This window comes from Halichoeres trimaculatus, unplaced genomic scaffold, assembly GCF_033239565.1.
Source record: "Halichoeres trimaculatus isolate MK-OKI-2021-1 unplaced genomic scaffold, fHalTri1.1 fHalTri1_scaffold_9, whole genome shotgun sequence".
Classification (NCBI taxonomy): Eukaryota; Metazoa; Chordata; class Actinopteri; order Labriformes; family Labridae; genus Halichoeres; species Halichoeres trimaculatus.
This window is the reverse complement of record NW_027437188.1, coordinates 10,027,032-10,046,213: the sequence shown is the minus strand read 5'-3', so window position 1 is coordinate 10,046,213 and position 19,182 is coordinate 10,027,032. Positions and strand designations below refer to the sequence as shown.

Genomic DNA, 19,182 nt, shown 5'->3' with positions numbered 1-19,182 from the left:
CAGCTTATCAGCTGAGCTGTCTGGATGCTTTATTAAGTAAATGCATGATCAAACGTGTAGTGATGTCTCAATGATGGTGTATCAAAAAGGACATGTCACTTTATTTATTGCCAAATGTCCTTTGTTTGCCCCCATCTCCTGTTTGTTCATTTCTTACAAACCATGTTGGGGGACATGTTTGGATGGAAAAAACTTAATTAAGAGACTGTAGTTAAAGCTTTGGTAAGGAACGCTGAGGTTGTCTTAATTTCTGGTGCCTCTCCGTGGACAAAGAGAGACATTTTCACTCGTGCTTGGTGTGAGTGTTTCTAGCAGGCCAGTGGGAAATGATGTCCATTGCTGTCAAATAATCACTCCCTTAGTTGTTGTTTTTTTTTTTTTTACCTTCCTTTCATTTCTTCATTTTTCACTTTTAGGCTCTACTTAAAACCCTTTAAGATCCAACAGGGCAAGATGTAACTTTGTGCAATTTTTTCTAACTTGTCTTGATCAGGTGTTAAAGTGTTACGACACAACAAAACCTCCTCATGTTCTGTCTGTCTGTCACAGAGGCCCGGCTTCCTTGGAGCAGTTACAGCATAAAAAAATTACAATGTGGTCTTGTATGCTTTTGTTTTCCTAAAGGAGGCATTAGTTTATTTTTTATAACCAGTCAAAAACTCCTTACAGGAGCTTTAATGATGTCTATAGAAGTGCTCTTCAGATTAAGAACACAACGAACTCAAAGTTACATTTTAACTTCTGCTCATGTTAACCAAAGGCTTTTATTTTACAGCTCCTATGAGGAGCTTTTGACTGGTTATACAACTGACGTGAGCAGAGACGCCTCTTTATGGACAGCAAAAGTGAAAAAGAAAAATCATCAGTGACAAGACTGACAGTTCCTCTTTTGTCATTTTTGATGCCTGTAGGTGTCAGATGAGACTATTTACAGCACACTGAAGAAAAAAAGATGTTACCACAGCAGATATTCACAGTGAGTGACACATTTGGCTGGTAAGAGGAAGATGAGATTTTTCTTTTCAAGAAATCACATCCTACACATATATTGAACTAATCAGAAGATGAGTTGTTGCTGGGGTCTCGTCACAGGAGCTTTAACACCACATCTACCAGGGCAAACATAAAAGGGTCAGACAAAACAAAACCAAAACAACAACAGCTTTGTTTTATTCCAAATGTTTTTGCTTTTTTATTTATTTCAGTTGTAGGGCCCAGGCCTTTGACACTTCTGAAAGCACCCACATGCTCTATGCTGAGACCGGAGTCACAGTCAGCATACAGCCCAGAGTTCAATTTGACATTTCAATGTTGTTTAATATTGGAATAAAGAAACAATTCCAGTACAACACCTTCAGTACAGCATCATGCACAGCCAGTGGAGGAACATGCACGTTCAATGTTAATGGAGGACCTGGAGCTGATCTGAGATGGATCCTTATGTGCATCTTTGAATGTTAAGACAAATGAGACCATTTCATTCACCGTCAAAGAGCAAATCTGTGGTTTCATCAGTTTGCCTCAAAAGTACTCTGCTACCCACAATGCTTTGCACTCAAAATTGTACTGGAATTATAACCCTCTGAGGAGAAAGGCTCGAAAGTGAGGAGGAAAGTAAGATTGATATTCCGAGATGAGTCCTAATGAGTTCACCCTGATGCACGCTCACTGTGAGGCCACACAGCACTTTGCTACTCGCAGAGAGATGAGTATGAGAACAAAGCAAGTTAATGATACTGACGAGGGCTGGTAAACCCTGCTACCCTCGGCTCCAGTTAGGTGATCACTCAGCACCTCCCAAAGTGCACAAACACACAGGCTTTAATGTTTCAGTTAATGCTCTCCCAACAACCTCCCTCCCCTCCTCGAATGCTCACACCGCTGCGTGTTAGAAATGTCGATGGAGAGAAGGATGAGGAGGGTTAACAGATCCAGAGCTAATACCATGACATTCCTCCGCTGTACAAATTGTTAATATCCTATAGGTTAGCTAAACTTGAGCTGGCCCTAAGTTATGTACAAAGAAATCCACCAGCAACCATTTCAGCAGTAAAATGAAATGCATAAAACAAAATCACTTAGCTTGTTTCTTGTATGGTTTAGAAAGTAATTTGATTACAATTAACCAAAAACTTGATGTTTAAGGTAATATATATATAATATATATTCATATGTCAAGGTTAAACAAAAATCTACAAAGCAAAAAAAAGGCATATGTACATGTTCACCCTGTCCCAAAAACAAAAAAAAAAAGACACCCAACTCTGGGCTTTTACCGAATTCATACCTTCCATCCCTCCCTCCTTTTCTCATGTGCTTCAAGTGCTGTGTCGTAACAGGGCACACAGGAGGTAAAGGTTCTGTGTGATGGCATCTCAGAGAACTACAGTCCCCATCACTTATTCAAATGAACCACCGTAGCTTTACCAGATGAAGGCATAGGTAGGAACTGAAGCGGTTGTCTGATGCACGTGCATTTCCAAGTCTGTGGCACTGAACACGGGAGCCGGACCGGGCAGGCCATCGCAGAGCCGACGCTGGGCACAGCCATGGATCTGTCACATCTCAAGGCATGCAACAAACACACCAACTTGCTTGTACCGTTTCCATCTCAAGGATTTAGCTGATATTTTTGCAGTATGTGTGTATGCATGTTTTTGTTATGTAATACATACTTGTGTGTAAACGTGTTAACTTCTGTTTTGTGTTATCAGGAAGTCTGCCTCGCTGTAACTGAAGGACATTTTCTGTTGCTATGTTTGATGGACTGTTTTCTTTATAAGATAACTTTAATGTCTCAATGTGCAAGAAAGCAGCAGCATCTATTATTTTCTCTTGTTTTGTTTGAAGGAAAAAAAATCAAAATTGAACGCTCACAGAGGAGCAGAGGAGCTGGCGACTTCCCAGTGAGTTGATAAGTTGAAGATGGGTACGTTGGTTTTCTATCGTTTCCTCATTTTTTTGTTCAGAAACCAGAACAGCAGCTGCTGATGGGTCCATTAAGCAGACATTATCTGGATGTTGTCCAGACATGGTCCTGGTGGCTCCCCACCCCCCACCCCTGAAACCCTCCCTCAGGCCTCCTGGGGGGCAGGCCTCTTGAGGTCCCGAATCTGTTTGACCAGGTAAGTCTTTTCATCGTTGAACTGTTCGTCCTCTGTTCTGTCGTTCTGGAACTTGCTGAGAAACTCGATGAGTTTGGTCTGGTTCTTCAGCAGGATGTCCAGGATGGGCTGCGTCTTGTTCGGGTTGGCCACAAACACCTGGTGGTGGGGAAAGTCACAAAGATGTTAACGTGGACAGAGATGGTTTCTTTTAGGGTCCAAGTGTCAGAGCTCTCACCTTGAAAACATGGAAAGCCTCAAACTGGATGTTGCGGCTCTTGTCCCTCAGCAGGTTCATCATTAGTTTAAGATTCTCCGGCTTGCTGATGTATTTCGTCATGATGGTGAAGTTGTGCCGGTCAAGAAGCAACTCCCCCAGTAACTGGATCACAGAGACAAACAGAAACAAAGATCCATCTGAGATTGTTTTGTCGTTCCAACATCTGAACTTAAAGTTTGTGGCTGCCTGATGGTAAACAGAAGGCAAAGAGGAGCTGGGTTTCTCAAAGTGAGTTTTCAAATGAACTGTTAAGTGTTAGATAACAAAAAGTTTTTAAACCAGGAGCTTCGTTTTCCAAGAATATCTCTGCCTTGATCAAACTACCAGTTTGAGTCATCATCAATTTTTATTTAAGCCTCAAAAATCATTGAGCGCCCTCATTCTCAGTGATGGTGAGAAAAATACCGACTTTAAGGAAAACCGACAAGAACAAAAACTCAGTGAAAATAAAAACACACTCAGACAGTTCTCTACAATGATGCTAATAAAGGTTGGGGAAGCAGTTTTTATTGTAAAAAAACAGCGGTTCTGCTGCGTTCCTGTGAACAGGCTGAGAACTGAGCTTCTGTGCCAGCTCTGATCACGACCCTATCTCTGCTCACAAACAATGAAAACACTCCAGTGATGAAAACTGTTCCTCAATCTTGGGTACAAAAAGCCAGGCTAACAAAAACTGTTCACCAAGTTTCATGAAACAAGTTTTTTAAAAAGGACATTTCACTGACAGGCATTCATGAAATGCATTCATTAATGAACACATATGCAGCATTGGGGTATTGTCTGTATTTGGTAGGGATGGGTACCGAATTAGGTACTGACTGAAGCCCGGTTTTATCAGATTAGCCGACCATGTTTTGGTACCTAAACACATCCTTGTGACTGTGAGAGACTTTGTATAAATTTATATCTTGAGAAAACTGAAAAACTTTGAGATTTTATAACTTAAAAAATTCAGATTTATTAACACTGCGCAAACAAAAAAATGCTGAAAACTGCTACCTCTGAGTCAGTGTTGTTTCTGGCAGCTGTCTGCATTTTAGTCATTTCCATGTGTTCTAGTCTTTGGCTAGTTTTAGTTGACAAAAATCTCAGAAAGGTTTTAGTCTATTTTTAGTTTAAAAAAAGGAAAACTCCATTACAAATTAATTTAGGTCAAATTCATTTTCATATTTCTCTATTAATCTTTATAGTTCAACTTGTTTTTATCCTGAATTGATAAATCAAACATATCAGAACATTGATGATCTTGCATTTTAGGATAACTTTTACAACTGGTTAATAGTTCAGTAATATACCGTGGTTTCACAGTGAACTTAAAATCTGTTTCTGTTATTCATAATTAACAGGTTCACTTATCATTTACTGTCCATAGCGAGTACATGTTTGGTCACAACCTCAACCCAAAACCAACTTTTTCCATTAAATTCACTAAGTAAAAACGGGAATTAGAATATCCTCAGTTAACATCATTCTATTTGTGCTTAAACCTTGTTAACTGAGTTGGATAAAGGAGATACATTTAATGTTGAATTTAATATTTAATGACCAAACAAGGATCGGATGCAGCAGCACTGCTGATACTTTTCACCTTTTGACAGACAGATTACACACACACCTATCAGGCAGAAATGTCATGCATTTTGAACATCTTACTGATCATCCACTGACATTTTCTTCCAGTCTTGTTTCCTCAAACAAAAACTCAAAAATGTAGCATCATGTTTTAGTGATCAAAGAGCCATGTGCAGCTCATCACGTCTCGTTATCATCATGAAAAAAGGGGCGTCAGAGACATAATTTTGTCGTCATAATCGTTGACGAAAACGACACTGCTTTAAGTATTGCAACTGATTGCGAGGTACCCGTCATTGAAGCATCGGTACCATATCGTTTGAAATGTGAAAGGTACCTGTCCCTAGTATTTGGTAAAGAAAAATAATAAACCAGAAACTCATAACAACTATTGTGCAAACACATATTTAAGGGTAAAAAATTATAATTTGCTGGATAACTGGTTAATACATTAATTAATAGATTCAGTATGGTAGCACCTATTTAACCTGAAAATGTAGGACTATTTTTTTTCTGGGGATAGAAATATATTCTATATATTCCAGAAACATATTCTAGAAATATTTACTGAAGTCAAGGAATAAAGTAGATAGAAACATGGAAATTGTAAGAAAGACGTGTAAAACATATACATGCTTCCACCACTAGATGGCGGTCATAACAAAGTGATGGAGACTGAGTTCACTGGAGAAATCCAACACTCTGAAGAGCCCCCCTGTCTTTTAATAGCTTTCTGAGTAGAGTTGCACCACTTCATGAGATGTGTTTACTGGCTCAACCAGAGTCCTTACCTTCAGCGACTGCCGTTTAGTCACGTAGTTTTCTGAGTGGAGCAGCTTCTCGTACTCACTGAAGAACTACAGAAAGAGGAGAGCAAGACAGAGTCAGGGGCGGGAGAGGCAGAGAGAGAAATCTGCAAAGTGGTGCTTCCACACAGCATCCACGTCTTGTATAGAAACATGATGACAGAATAATAAGAGATTTTCCCACACAGACTGTCAGCTGCTTTGTTTCCACAGCCTACTGATGATGTCAAAATGAGTGGTTTGGTATTGTTGAGAAAGAGACCGCCAGCATGCAAAACACCCAGACACACACACACACACAATACTAATTTACTGTTAGTGGTGACAAAAAATCCCAACAAGTTGATCTTAGGATCTGGAAGCTTCATTAAAGACCAATGACTTGTAAATCATCAGTCCTACTTCCTGATTAGTTGTAATTAACCCCATTAATAATGGGTTTATGGCTCATATAGGGTCTTTCACACCCAGCAGCCTCTATTACCAGTCAATATTCACCAGATGAAAATTCCCTGTTTTTCAGCTTCCACTAAACATCTACAAATGGGATGCATACTTCATTCTTAGACTCAAAGCCTTTAAAAACACCAGGTTTCCCTTCACCACAGACTTACTCTGTCATAATGCTGCTCCAGGAACTCTGCACTCAGTAGCTTGTGTCTTGTGAGGAGGTCCTGAAAACAGAAGATTAAAACTATGAGAAGTGAACTCCATTTAAAGATCGAAATAAAAGAAGAACAGATTCGACTTTGTTTATAAAATTAGATCAAGAACAGAAAAACAGATTCAATGATGCCCCATGGCTGATAAACTGAAGACATATCTCTGTATGAAACCTGTTCTTCTCAGCTGAGGTTAGCTACAAGCACTCTGTAACAAGTCTGTCAGTGTGTTGTGTTTGCTGTGTTTTTATAGACCAGCTCCAGGAACTCTCATCAAATGCATCAAACAAATTAGCGCCATGAGCTTTTTTAAAACTTTTTTAATACTTTAATATAGACGATGAAAAAAAGAAAAAGTGGAAGTAAGAAGAAGGGGGGAAGCTAAAAAGATAAAGTAAAAAGAATCTGCCAATACTAACAGCTTCTGAAGGGATTATTAGCATTCATAGAAAAAAATAAGTCAAAGAAAATAAAGCAAATTATCCCAAGCTCCAGGTGAGGTGACTTACTTTGAAAGTGGCGAAAGCGTCTGAGGCAATGTCAAACGTGGACATCTCCACGTATCTGAAGAAATCATAAAACTGCTCCGACCACAGCGTGATTTTGGCCAGTGGTTCGTGTCGAATGCATTCCCTCAACATGATGCCGCAGTTTAGGGCAATCTCTGGAGACTCATACCTGCACAAACCAGCAACACAAGGAGAAAACGTAAGAACAAATGACATTCTGCAAATCCAAACACTCATTAATTTTCTTTATCAGACATAATTGGGATACACAGTTCTACAAATGTGAACAGCTAACTGATAGTCATTAAATACTTTGATTTCCCTGGAGATGTGCGCACACAGAAACTGAAAAGTTAAATGAAAAATGTAGCTAGTTCAGTGATGAGGAAAGCATGGAGTAGTTTGTAAATGTATAGATTAATGTACAACTTCATTAAGTTTTTACAATGTGACTTGGGATTTCGGGGTGTTTAATAAGAAAAGAAGACAAAGCAGAGGGATACTCCTTTTTGAAAAAGCACAGTTTGCGTTAAATATGATGTTAGCGGATGTTTCATGATGTTTCAGTACTTGTTGCTTTTCGTTTGTAGCCATGTACTTTACTTGTGAATTTGATGTATTCTTTCTTTAAAACATATTTGAATAAAGAAATAAAAATGGGGAAGGTAAGGGTATGTGCTCAAGGCAGCTAAATCTGTCCAGTATCCATTTATTCCTTCACAATCTTCTAGAAAACCTAGCTCTTAAAAGAGCTAACTAGCACTCAGGTTGGCATAAGCTTCGTCCCCACAACACCAACACAAGCCTGCTGCCTGCCAGCTGCGGTGGTGAACATTCCTTTCATTAAGACTGAAACACTCCCTGTGACAAAAAGCAGTAACAATTGAGTTTCTTTTGACATTTTTTTTTAAACAGTTTAGGGAAATTCAGCCCAATCTTTGTATTGTTTTGAGTAAACAAGATAATCGACTGGCATACAGCAGAGGAACTAAAAAGAGAACACCACTTGATCACTCGATTTTTGCAGAACTGTATGCAAATAGAGTGTAGAAATTTCCTTTCAAATGAATCAGATGTTTTTTGAGGAACCAACATTTAGAAGTTAAAACCTGGCTCTGGAAGGTTAATAATCTCTTTTTTATGGCTTTGACGAAGGATTTTGGAGCTTAGTTGCATGTTTTTTTTTCAGTTAGTGACAGCTGTTAGACCTTTAAAACACTGTTCATTTTCTAAAATATTTGGAAGCAACATAATGTTGATTGTGATGATCAGTTGTTGATCGATATTCACAAGTTAATAAAGACCGTGATGATGGATGTGAGAACACCTCCTTACCCTTTAAGCAGCATGAAGAGGATATTCTGCTGCGTGCACAGGTATTCCACTGTGGGTGTCCGTGTGCCAATCTGACGCCTCAAGATGTTGTTGAAGATCTGAGCCACATCCTTCTTACCCTGATGATTACAAATTCAGAAAACACAAACATTTGATAAGGCAGAGAGTACCATATCTGATATTAAAAACACAAAAAACCAGGTGAGGTCTTTGATGAAGGAGAGGGCCACTATGCAGGTCTAGATGGTTTGTAGGTTTTTTTTATGGTTATCATATGCGCTTTGCTAATATCTAATTAGAATGTTCCTTCCTTTTATTCTTAAGTTGGACATCCAAAAAGATTTAGATTATTTCTCTGTCGTCCTCTGAGATTCCAAGGTTATTAAAACTTGGAGGAGAGAAAAGCATGTAAGAGATAAACTTCAGGGGCAGACTTGAGACAGTCAGAGGATTCAATGAGGTTTTCTGTGATAAAACAGAACCGCAGGGACCACCCTCACAAAAGCTGGGCCTTCACATAATCAACCCGTTTGGTCCAGAGTTTAACAAACACATATTTCTGAAGATGCATACCAACAAATAGGGATAGGAACCTTTTACATTTGAAATGATACGCTGCCGATAGCTGGTATCTAGGAATTGGTACCGGTACTCAACAGTATCAATTTTGGGTACTTTTTGTGTTTATGTGGTAAAAAATATCAATTTGTTTAACACTAAAATAAAAAATTTTTTCAACTTAACATATTTATTTAGGCCTGTCACAATAACAAATTTTGCTAGACGATAATTTTCCAAAATATTATTGCCGATAAATGATATTATTGTCAATATTATTTTGATTTTTGTTTCCATTTTTTCATTGATGTAATTATGATAAATGGGATGATAAAGTGAGTACACCATATCAAAAGCAAGAAACTTTAATTTCTTAAGAGTATTTAACTGTAATTAAAAGGTCAGGATCTTTTAAATAAAATAAATTCAACAAAAAATATAATAAATTTAACAAACAAGAAAGAGAAAAAAATACAATGAAAATGAAATGGACTCTCTTTTAGAAAAAAAATACATGTCAATGAAAATAATTAATACTAATCAAAAACAATAAAACATAGACCCTGTCTCTAAAGAAAAAACGAAACTCCCAAAAAAAAAAAAAAAAAAAAAAAAAAACAAGAATAAAAACTATAGCCTAAATAAAAGGTAGTTTATACAGTTCCTGAATTGTTTGTAACATGTACTCCGTGTGTACACTTGAGCAGCCCCGTCGCAAAAGATGCCAAAGATCACATTTTTTGACAGATGCTCACTCCGCTATAAATCCGCTATAGAACCTATGCACCCTGATGTTAGGAAAGATAGACGAGTGAGCCATCTTCTCATTCAGCCTCTTTGGTCGAAAGAGAGGAGGAAAACAAACATGCACGCACGTGTCAGTTTATCGAGGCTGGCAAACTTACCGAGGACGTTTTTATTTATCGTTCGGTTAATCGATTTATTGATTATCGTGACAGGCCTATATTTATTTTTCAATATATAACCTTGCAATGCTATGTTCATACCCACCATGAAAGATCGCCTACTCTTCCACTCCCTCATAGTCACAAGGATGCATTTAGATACTATACACTATATAACATAGTGCCTTTTGGTTTTACGTGAAGCAGTACCTAGTACTTTTGACAGAACTTGGTTGGTGCCTATAAAAACATCTAATTCAGTCCCTACTAACAAACGTATCATTTACTCAATCAATTCATCTCTTACTGTGCAGAAGTAACTGAAACCCAGAAACATTTACCAGCAGAGATTATAAAAGAAAACTCCTGCACACCAACTTTCCAAACAATATTAGACCGTGTGCAGTTAGCATTACATGTGATCGTTAATTCCTCTCCGACCCACCCGTCCTATAAAATACACACGCCAAGTATCTTTCTATGAGCAGAGAGCAAAATGCCAAACAATAACCAGGCCATCTTGTCTGAAAATCTCAGTTTTGTAAGAATAATGTGCTACATTTCAGAAACAGGGAGTACTAAGTATAATTATTACTGCTACATGAAACTCTTCCCAGAGTTGTTTTATCACTGGGCACACCCGGCAGATATGCCTATAGTAAGAAATAATTACAGATTCAATAAAGAAAATTATGCTGCTGTATGTAACCACACCTGCTTTTTATTTTAAGTAGCTCAGATCGATGAGGATTTCTTTAAAATTAATGATAAGGTATAATCCAACCAGCTACAGATTTATCACACCTGCAGAGAGTGTGTGAAAAAGTGTTAAACCACCATCATATTTCTAGGTTACACACTACGCAAAGGTAAAAGAGGAAGAAAGCGTTCACACAGCACAGTGAGTCATGCTGTGAGAGTGTGAGTCAGGAGAGCCTGCAACAGCAGCTACCACACAGCGGCAGTCTGACATATTGCGGAGAGACGTGAGTTTATCAACACATCAACATGTGACGGTTTGCCAGACGTGTTCAGACTGAACGTGAAACTCTGACACTCCCTCTTCTCTGTATCTCAGAAACCTCAGGCACACTCTGAAAACCTGATACCTGTTTAAAATTCATTCACCTCATAAGTTTATTCCTTCACTGCTGATAAAGATACTTTACCTCAAAGTCGATGAGCTGCAGATCTGCTATCAGAGTGCTGAGCAGCCCGCTGTTGTAGAGCTCCTGGGCGAGCTGGGCCACTGCTTCCGTTTGGGGCTCCTTCTCATTGGTGCCGTACAGGATCTCCTTCATGGCCACCAGGCTTTTTGACACCTCCTCTGTGGCCTGCATCACATGGACACAGTACACACAGGTGAGGCTGGGTGATGTGGTGAGCAAATATTAGCCATTAGGGCTTTCGAAACCGGACACTCCATTATTCAAACTTCATTACATGGTTCATAAAAACACAGGAAAGTTGGCCATCATATATCTTTATGGCAGACTTCTTTTTCTACTGTTTCAGCTAAAAAGAACATGAGTAAAATGGATGCTTGATCGATCAAGTCCAACTGAAATCTTGAGCAGATATTTTAGGTTAGAAGTTCTCAGAGGATTATAGTTTGAGAATTGTTTTTAGAGCCTGGATATCCGCAGGTCTTCCTCTTATCAATAGACGAATCCAGTAAACAAAAAACTAAATAAAGCCTTTTTTTGTGTAAAATTTCTGTCTCTCTTCAATGTTTGCTAAAAAAATCAGTAGCTCCGGATGAGCTGCGAGCTGAGATGTGAGCTCTGTTCTTATTCCTTCATTGATCATCTTTCACGTGGCTTCAGCAGGAGCCAAACTATCAGCAGAGGTCTTCACTTCTTCAGAATGAGCAGAAAAAAAGGTGATTCATGGGGAATAAAACATCTAGAATGACACATGCTCAAATAAAAAGGTGTGTCTTTGTTGTTGTTTCATGACTGCATGATGAGCGGATGTAAACTTCTGCTCAGCTTGTTGCTGTCATAAAATGAAGTCAGAGAAATGTTCCTTTTCCCAGACTGTGTTCTTTTGTTAGGTTTAAATCACAGATGGGTTGTTTTTGTTTTTATTTCTGGTGACTGTCAGATGCAGAATCTGTACGCAGAATGAAAAAAATCTTCCACATGTCACTGAGATCAACATGAGATTCAACATCACGATGCAGGTTTTTATCTAAGATTAATTTTCCATACATTATAAATGTATGTTATGATGATCCCTGAAGATACCTGTTTAATAATTCAGCTCTACACAGAAGCACATGAAATAAATATCATGATGCAGGAATAACATTTAAAAATCTTCACATTGTGTTATCTAATAGTGGGAAACATACTCATCTTACTTTTTATGATCTGACTGACATTTCAGAGGTGCTGGATCCTGGAGTTAAAGAAGAACTAAAGCACCTGTGTGTGGTTCCCCTTACCTTCTCTGCCTTTTTGTCGGAAATGTCGTGCTTCTCGAGCACCGTCATGCTGTCCTTTAGGTTTTTGACGATGTCTGCCGGCGACTTGTGGGACTTGCCAAAGGGGAAAGGCATGGCGGAGTGTTACCACGAGCAACCAGGCAGCGGACTGTCCACCTGAGGAGAGGAGGAAATATACGATTAGATCAGAGGATAATAAGAGAGAAACTGCTGGAATAAGAACTTATAGCAAGCAAACCAACAAAGGGATAGAAATAAAACATACTGTAATAATACGTTGGTGAACCAAAGGGTGGTTTAGCTCTGGTGTCATCACGTAGGATAGAGCTAGTCTGACGCATAAATTAAGTACATGTAAGAAATACACCATCAGCTCCAGCTGTTAAACTTGATAAAGTTTCCATTCAGTCTGAGTTGAGTCACGCTGATGAACCAGCTGCTGGTGTTAACTGGTATCCAGGCCTGTCACGATAATTAATAAATTAATTAACCGAACGATAAATAAAAACGTCCTCAGTAAGTTTGCCAGCCTCGATAAACTGACACGTGCACGCATGTTTGTTTTCCTCCTCTCTTTCGACCAAAGAGGCTGAATGAGAAGATGGCTCACTACGTCTATCTTTCCTAACATCAGGGTGTATAGGTTCTATAGCAGATTTATAGGGGAGTGAGCATCTGTCAAAAATGCGATCTTTGGGGTGAAGACGGGGCAGCTCACGCGTACACACGGAGAGAGCTGAAGCGAGCGTCCTGAGGGGTAAGGAGGAGACACACGCTAATATGAGTGATGGCACGAAAGATACTGTTCTTAAGCCGCCTGCCACAGTCCCAGTGTGGGAATATTTTGTTTTTTATCAGAATGAACAAAGTGTGAGCTAATGAACACCAACGAGCCGATATGTTGCATTTATTTGAAAATAGTGGCGACGAAGAAGAAGAAGAAGAGGGAGGTGCAGCGGAGCCTTGTTCTTTGACAATCCGCTCTGACTGAGGCTTTTGGTTGGCAAAGTAAATAGAAATAAAAGCACCAAATGGTGGGCGCTCAAAGACAGCTACATTGCCAAAGAAATGCAGCCCTTCAATACGGTTGAAAACCAGAAATGTTGAAAATACAGGAAGGTTTATACAGGAACTGTATAAACTCCCTTTTATTTGGGCTATAGTTTTTATTGTTTTTTTTTTTGTTTTTTTTGGAGTTTCGTTTTTTCTTTAGAGACAGGGTCTATGTTTTATTGTTTTTGATTAGTATTAATTATTTTCATTGACATGTATTTTTTTCTAAAAGAGAGTCCATTTCATTTTCATTGTATTTTTTCCTCTTTCTTGTTTGTTAAATTTCTTATATTTTTTGTTTCATTTATTTTATTTAAAAGGTCCTGACCTTTTAATTACAGTTAAATACTCTGAAGAAATTGAAGTTTCTTGCTTTTGATATGGTGTACTCACTTTATCATCCCATTTATCATAATCACATCAATGAAAAAAAAATCGAAATAATATTGACAATAATATCATTTATCTGCAATAATATTTTGGAAAATCATCGTCTAGCAAAATGTGTTATCGTGACAGGCCTACTGGTATCTAAGCTCCATGGAACAAGGAAACGTTAAATAAAAGCACCTAAAAAGGTGATGCACAGCTGACCTTTAATGCATCATTTGACAAGAGTTACACAGTGTTAAAACTTTGGTCATGGTTAGACAATGATTAATCGGGACGTGTTTGCTGTGACATCGGTCATGACAGAGCCTCAGACCTTTGTCTGACCCACGCCCTGAACTGTGACTAACTCAATCAGGTAAACACACTGACTGAAACATTACTAATAGGAAGCTATTTCAAGTCAAACATCACTGTAGTTTCATCCATATCTACTCCTAAGCTAAGAAAAAACTGAACCACCCAATGAGCAACGACACAGAGGAACTGGAGATGCAGCTGACAGATGTGACATCCAGATCTCACTGAGTTACACAACAAGGACCCTTATCTGCTCAACTCCCCGACCCACCCAGGCACCTCACATTTACTGTGAGGCCAAGGCTGAAGGTTTCTGAACAAGTGTACAACAGTGTAAATAACATACACAGCAGAGTATGTGTGGTTTTTGCCCGTAGTGTAGGTCAAGCAGGAAGAAAACGTAACTCATACCAAAGTCCACAGACAGAAACTTATTCCAATAAAATCTAATCCAAGTCTTTTAATAATTTAAGCTTCAAAATGGTCACAAAACCTTAAGACAGCTCTTAAAGTCACTCAGAGGACATTATAAAGTGTCAAAACACCAACCTGTAGTTCAGATGGGATCCTCTAAACTCTGAACACAAACCTGCTGCACTCACGCTCCTCTTATGTCTTGGCAGGCAGTCCACATTTAGAAAGCAGCGCTGAGGCCAGGAATATAAACCCAGCAGCACCTAAGTGGGAGGTGCAGTCCACCATTCATATATGATGTGTCATGTGTGACTGAGCTGAAACATAAAACTTATCCCTGAGTTCACTGGTGAGCCATGCTCTGACTGAAGCCGTGCTTGCTTACATGTTTATTAATCCAGACACACCTCAACATCGCCAGGTGGCCAAATCCTTCTTTTCGCACAGGCTAATGCTCGTTAATGTAGGCAGCAGCAGCAGGCCTGCCTCTGTACTCCTGACCCGCTTCAGTATCTGTGACGCAAATAGGGCGGAAACACATATGGCAGGTTCACAATCAGCTGGTCACCCACAATGACTCCGTTACTAATCCGGCATGGTGTGCCGGAGTGATGTTAGGCCAATAAACGTCAGAGTCCAGTAGAGTCTGACTTTTCAACAACCTGACCGAGCATGGCCAAGAAGAGAGTCAAGAAAAAACTGAGCTCAGCCAAGTTTTTAAAGGGAACTTGCAATAAGATTTAACACATATGCAACATACCACAGCAATACATCTTGACCTTTGGTGACCCTCAAGAAAAGCAACATCTCCATAGACCAGGGTATATGCTAAAATCCTGAGGTTGATTTCAATACCTTTTTAAGACTTTTTCAAAAACCTTTGAAAAAGTTTTAAGACTTTATCGCAACTTCCAGTTGTTGTTGGCATCCACTTTTTAACAGTTGTAGTTTACATTTTTACAGAAATTATATAAGCTAAGGAGGAATAAAGCTTGAAAGAACAAATGAAACTAAAGGCAGATTTGTTGACACTCTTACAACAAGAAATAGCAGTTATTCAAGGCCAACTTGCTGAAGAAAATGAGAAATTATTTAATCATTTTTAAAATTTAGAACATGTGCCGCAGATTGTGTGATTTGCTTTACTGTTGTATTTAATTTCACTGTATGAAACTAGAAATGACGTTAATTTATAGCTGGTGTTTATACCGCTCACAATCCTTATTGTTGTATTTTATTGTTACTAGACTCTTTATGCATTTTTTTTATTTTATTCTTTTTTATTTTTGTATTTTTCTACTGACTCCATCGATTTCTGCTGTTAACACAACAATTTTCCAGTTTGGGATCAATAAAGTAACTCTATTCTTTTCTATTCTATTTTATTTTAGAACTTTATTGGCTGAATGTTTAACGTCCCAATCAGGGGACAGTTGCAAGGAGGAAAATAAATATTCATGGATATTCTTTGGGTCAAAGCTTGAATACCTATGAAACGTAATACCTCATAAAACCACAATCGAGACTTTTAAATACTTTTTAAGGCCCTTAATTTTCCCACAATTGATTTATCAACTTGTAATACTTTTTAAGACCCTGCGGACACCCTGATAGACTGAAGTTGCAAGAAAACTCCTGCATTCCTTCTGTAAGAAATTCTCCTGCATACCTGTCTCACTGCTTTGTAATATTATTCAGCAGACATTTCTGTTTAAACCACCATACATGCAGGCAAAGATCAAGACATTGCGAGTGCATGACAAAAAATGCTTCAAGTCTGACTGGGCAGAGTGTGAACAAGGGTGATGGCCAGTATTTTTTTATATAAAAGTGCAATGACACAGATACAGAAAGAATGGAAAGTAATGTAATGCAAAGACAGAAGTTCACAGCCAAAATAAGGGATGTTAAGTTGTTTTAGTTGCACTAAACTGGAGCTGGGTAAAGCCGCATAAGCAACTTTCTGTTTGTGCTGGTAAAATCTCATCATCTGCTCTTTAAACAGTTTAATGTATGGAATGAACATTGTCATTCTTTTGCTGTTGCTGTAATAGACCATACCGAGGCATGATTGTTAATTTCAGCAGTTATTAAAGTCAGCACAGGAGCTTTAAGGTGGCAAAACAGTGTTATATTTTTTTCTGATCATATCTGGCACAGCTCAGCTATATTAGACAGTCTTTGAGATGGTCATCAAACTTTGGGGCTTTGGGGTATCCAGTCACACTCCTCTGGCCCAGCACAGCCCATCATGAAGCTGACAGTGAGCACCGCCCCTCTCTCTTGTCCATGCCTGCTTTGTGATGGTGTGAAGCCTGCCAACTTTACGCAATGCTAGCACACTGCGTTGTTTAACACTCACTTCTTACTGTAAAGTATAATGTCAAAACAGCGACTTCACCTACCTGTTTTATTGTTAACCTTTAGCTAACGTGGCCTGTAGTGTTTCAATCACTGCTCACCAAACAACAGAGCAACCTCAGACTGACTTGGTAAAGCATGTTTGTTATCGACACACGAAGGGCCTAAGCTGTCCTGTTGTTTCACCAACAAACCTCTCCTTACTGCTTGAGCCTCGATAAATGTAAATATGATTCTAGATAGCAAAGCGAATATATGATAGACAGTTTGGTCCCGTAAGCTAGTTGAAAACGTCAGTTAGCCAGCTAACCTAGCATCAGGCTAGCAGGCCTGGTGGTGTCTCCTCTGGTTGGTGCTCTGCAGCCCATGCCTGAATTTAGCACATCGTTAACTGCAGGCTAGATTCAGCTGTAAGTTCTCTACTGACATAAAACAGTAAAATGTGATATATGTGGCTTACACACCAATCCCTGAGAGATAAAACGTGCTAACCCTACATCACAATGATTGCAAATATGAATTCATAACATTATATCTGTAACACAGTACCTTGTGAGCGGCGTTTTCACTCGTCCCCCGGGTTTTATCAAGACAGCAAGGCGTAGTTTAGACACTCCTTGGATTAATAAGTGATTTAATTTCCTTACTCGTCGCCTCCCCTCGTCTGTAACTCACTGTAGCGTCAGTTAGCTTTGCGGCCCCTGTTTCCTAGTTCTTTCTCTGAGCCCGACGAGCAGCGCTGGCAGACGAGCTGTGGTCACTGCAGCAGCATCTACCGCCCCCTCTGGTCGACTCCTGACACTGCAGGTGGTGGCTGTACTATACGTCAGTTGGCCGTAGGGGGGCGCGCTCAATCCACTGACAGGGTCATCAGCCTCCAAAAATCCATACAATGTGATACAGTGTGACCAGGGCTTGACATTAACTTTTTTGCTCACCAGCCACTATGGCTAGTGGTATCCCTGACTTACTAGCCACTCAGTATTTTCACTGGCCACAATTTGTTGTTGGATAATTATGTTCAATATGATTAATCCACAGGTCCTTAATCAGGCATTCAGCTCTGATAAAGTTGTGTGTAACATTGTGCTCCTTTCATATGAAAATATGCAGTTTATTAAGACATAGTAATTAAAATAGTAGTTTGTTATTGCTTATAATAAAATGGTATAGGGGATTAATTTAACTGATAAAAACTCAGCAAGAGACACTGTCTGCTTAAATATTTATTAACGATTGTTATCAGAAAATAATTTCTTTTTTCATGAGATTGACAATGAAGGAGAGGTAAATCAAATTTCCTCAGAGATTTCATCATCACAGTCATCTTTCTGCTTGTCTCTCTGCTCCATGTTTGAGATGAAATTCAACCCACCAAAGTGGACAGTGGGAGCTGTCGAAATCCACCAGCATTTGACCGGTTGGCCGGTGTTAATGTCAAGCCCTGAATGTGACTATTTTTCTTTATTTGAGCTTGGTGGGATAGTTATTTAAAAAATGAAATACAAGTCTTATTCAGAGTAGTTATACCCACTTTTAACTGTTAGAATTTAAAGTTATATCCTTTTGTATTACAAATATCCTGGATGATACCATTATTGCTATATATACATACTTAGTGCTCTTGGGTTATATTTGTTGTAGTTACGATGTCCATATAAATTGTTAATTCTATATATATATTTTTGGATAATGCAGTTATTTGTTTTCTTTCAATTTGTGATGTGTCTTCTTTGCCCGGATGCTTTGAAAAGCTCTTTTAATTTCCTTTTCCCTGTATTGTACATAACCTGCTGTTGCTTTTTTCTCTTTAATTTTGAAAAAGTGAAACACAAATTTTTCATAAAAATTCTTTTAGTATTTATATTTACTGCTTTATAACCATAAGTTCAATCATCCCTTATTGCTGCAACTTAATTCATCTGATCACTATTTATTAACTTGTCATTGCTCTTGTAGGATATTCTAATACTTTATTTTCAATATTGGGATATTCATTATTTAAAAATGTATTTATATTAGTATGTATAAGTATGTAGTGCGTATGAGAAGGTTTTTTTTTTTTTACTCTTTCTCATTTTTAATCCTGTGAATTTTTAAAAAGGACCTCCAAGCGTTTACAATCCCTGGAGAATACACTGTACTGTTCAGTGCGACCTCTGACCTTCAGCTGCTATGGCACCCCATATGGACAAAGTAATATTTATTAAAGTAACCTGGAATGTTTTCCTCTGGTCCTACGTTTATTGACCGATTGACTGATGAATTTATTTATTTATTTATTTATTTATTTATTTATGTGCATTGAAAGACTTCCAATGTCCTCGCAAGTAATAGCTTTTACAGGGTTGTATTTTCTGGAAATTAATTAATTTCATCCTGCATTCATTAAACAGTGAAATGTTTCAGATCATGAAAACTTGACGTTGACATAGTTATAAGGATTCTCTTTCATTCCCCTCTCAAATACAAGAATCACAAATT

At 38.5% G+C, this 19,182-nt stretch overlaps 1 protein-coding gene across 1 annotated transcript; it reads right to left on the bottom strand.

Moving 5' to 3' along the window:
• Positions 1–1,163: 1,163 nt before the first annotated feature.
• Positions 1,164–17,490, bottom strand: cab39 (calcium binding protein 39). Its single transcript, XM_074680237.1, has 9 exons — positions 17,248–17,490; positions 12,181–12,336; positions 10,901–11,065; positions 8,269–8,387; positions 6,934–7,102; positions 6,377–6,436; positions 5,748–5,813; positions 3,343–3,486; positions 1,164–3,263 (listed from the first exon to the last, which is right to left on the bottom strand). The coding sequence occupies exons 2-9, from the start codon at positions 12,292–12,294 to the stop codon at positions 3,075–3,077; spliced, it is 1,026 nt and encodes a 341-aa protein (XP_074536338.1). The 5' UTR covers positions 12,295–12,336; positions 17,248–17,490; the 3' UTR covers positions 1,164–3,074.
• Positions 17,491–19,182: the final 1,692 nt, after the last annotated feature.

Excerpts from the sequence above, each read along its gene's own strand:
- cab39 (XM_074680237.1), bottom strand. The coding sequence starts at position 12,294 with ATGCCTTTCCCCTTTGGCAAGTCCCACAAGTCGCCGGCAGACATCGTC. Across the intron at positions 6,437-6,933 it reads ACGCTTTCGCCACTTTCAAA|GACCTCCTCACAAGACACAA; the intron begins GTAAGTCACCTC and ends TTCTGTTTTCAG. Across the intron at positions 3,264-3,342 it reads AGGCTTTCCATGTTTTCAAG|GTGTTTGTGGCCAACCCGAA; the intron begins GTGAGAGCTCTG and ends CCCCACCACCAG.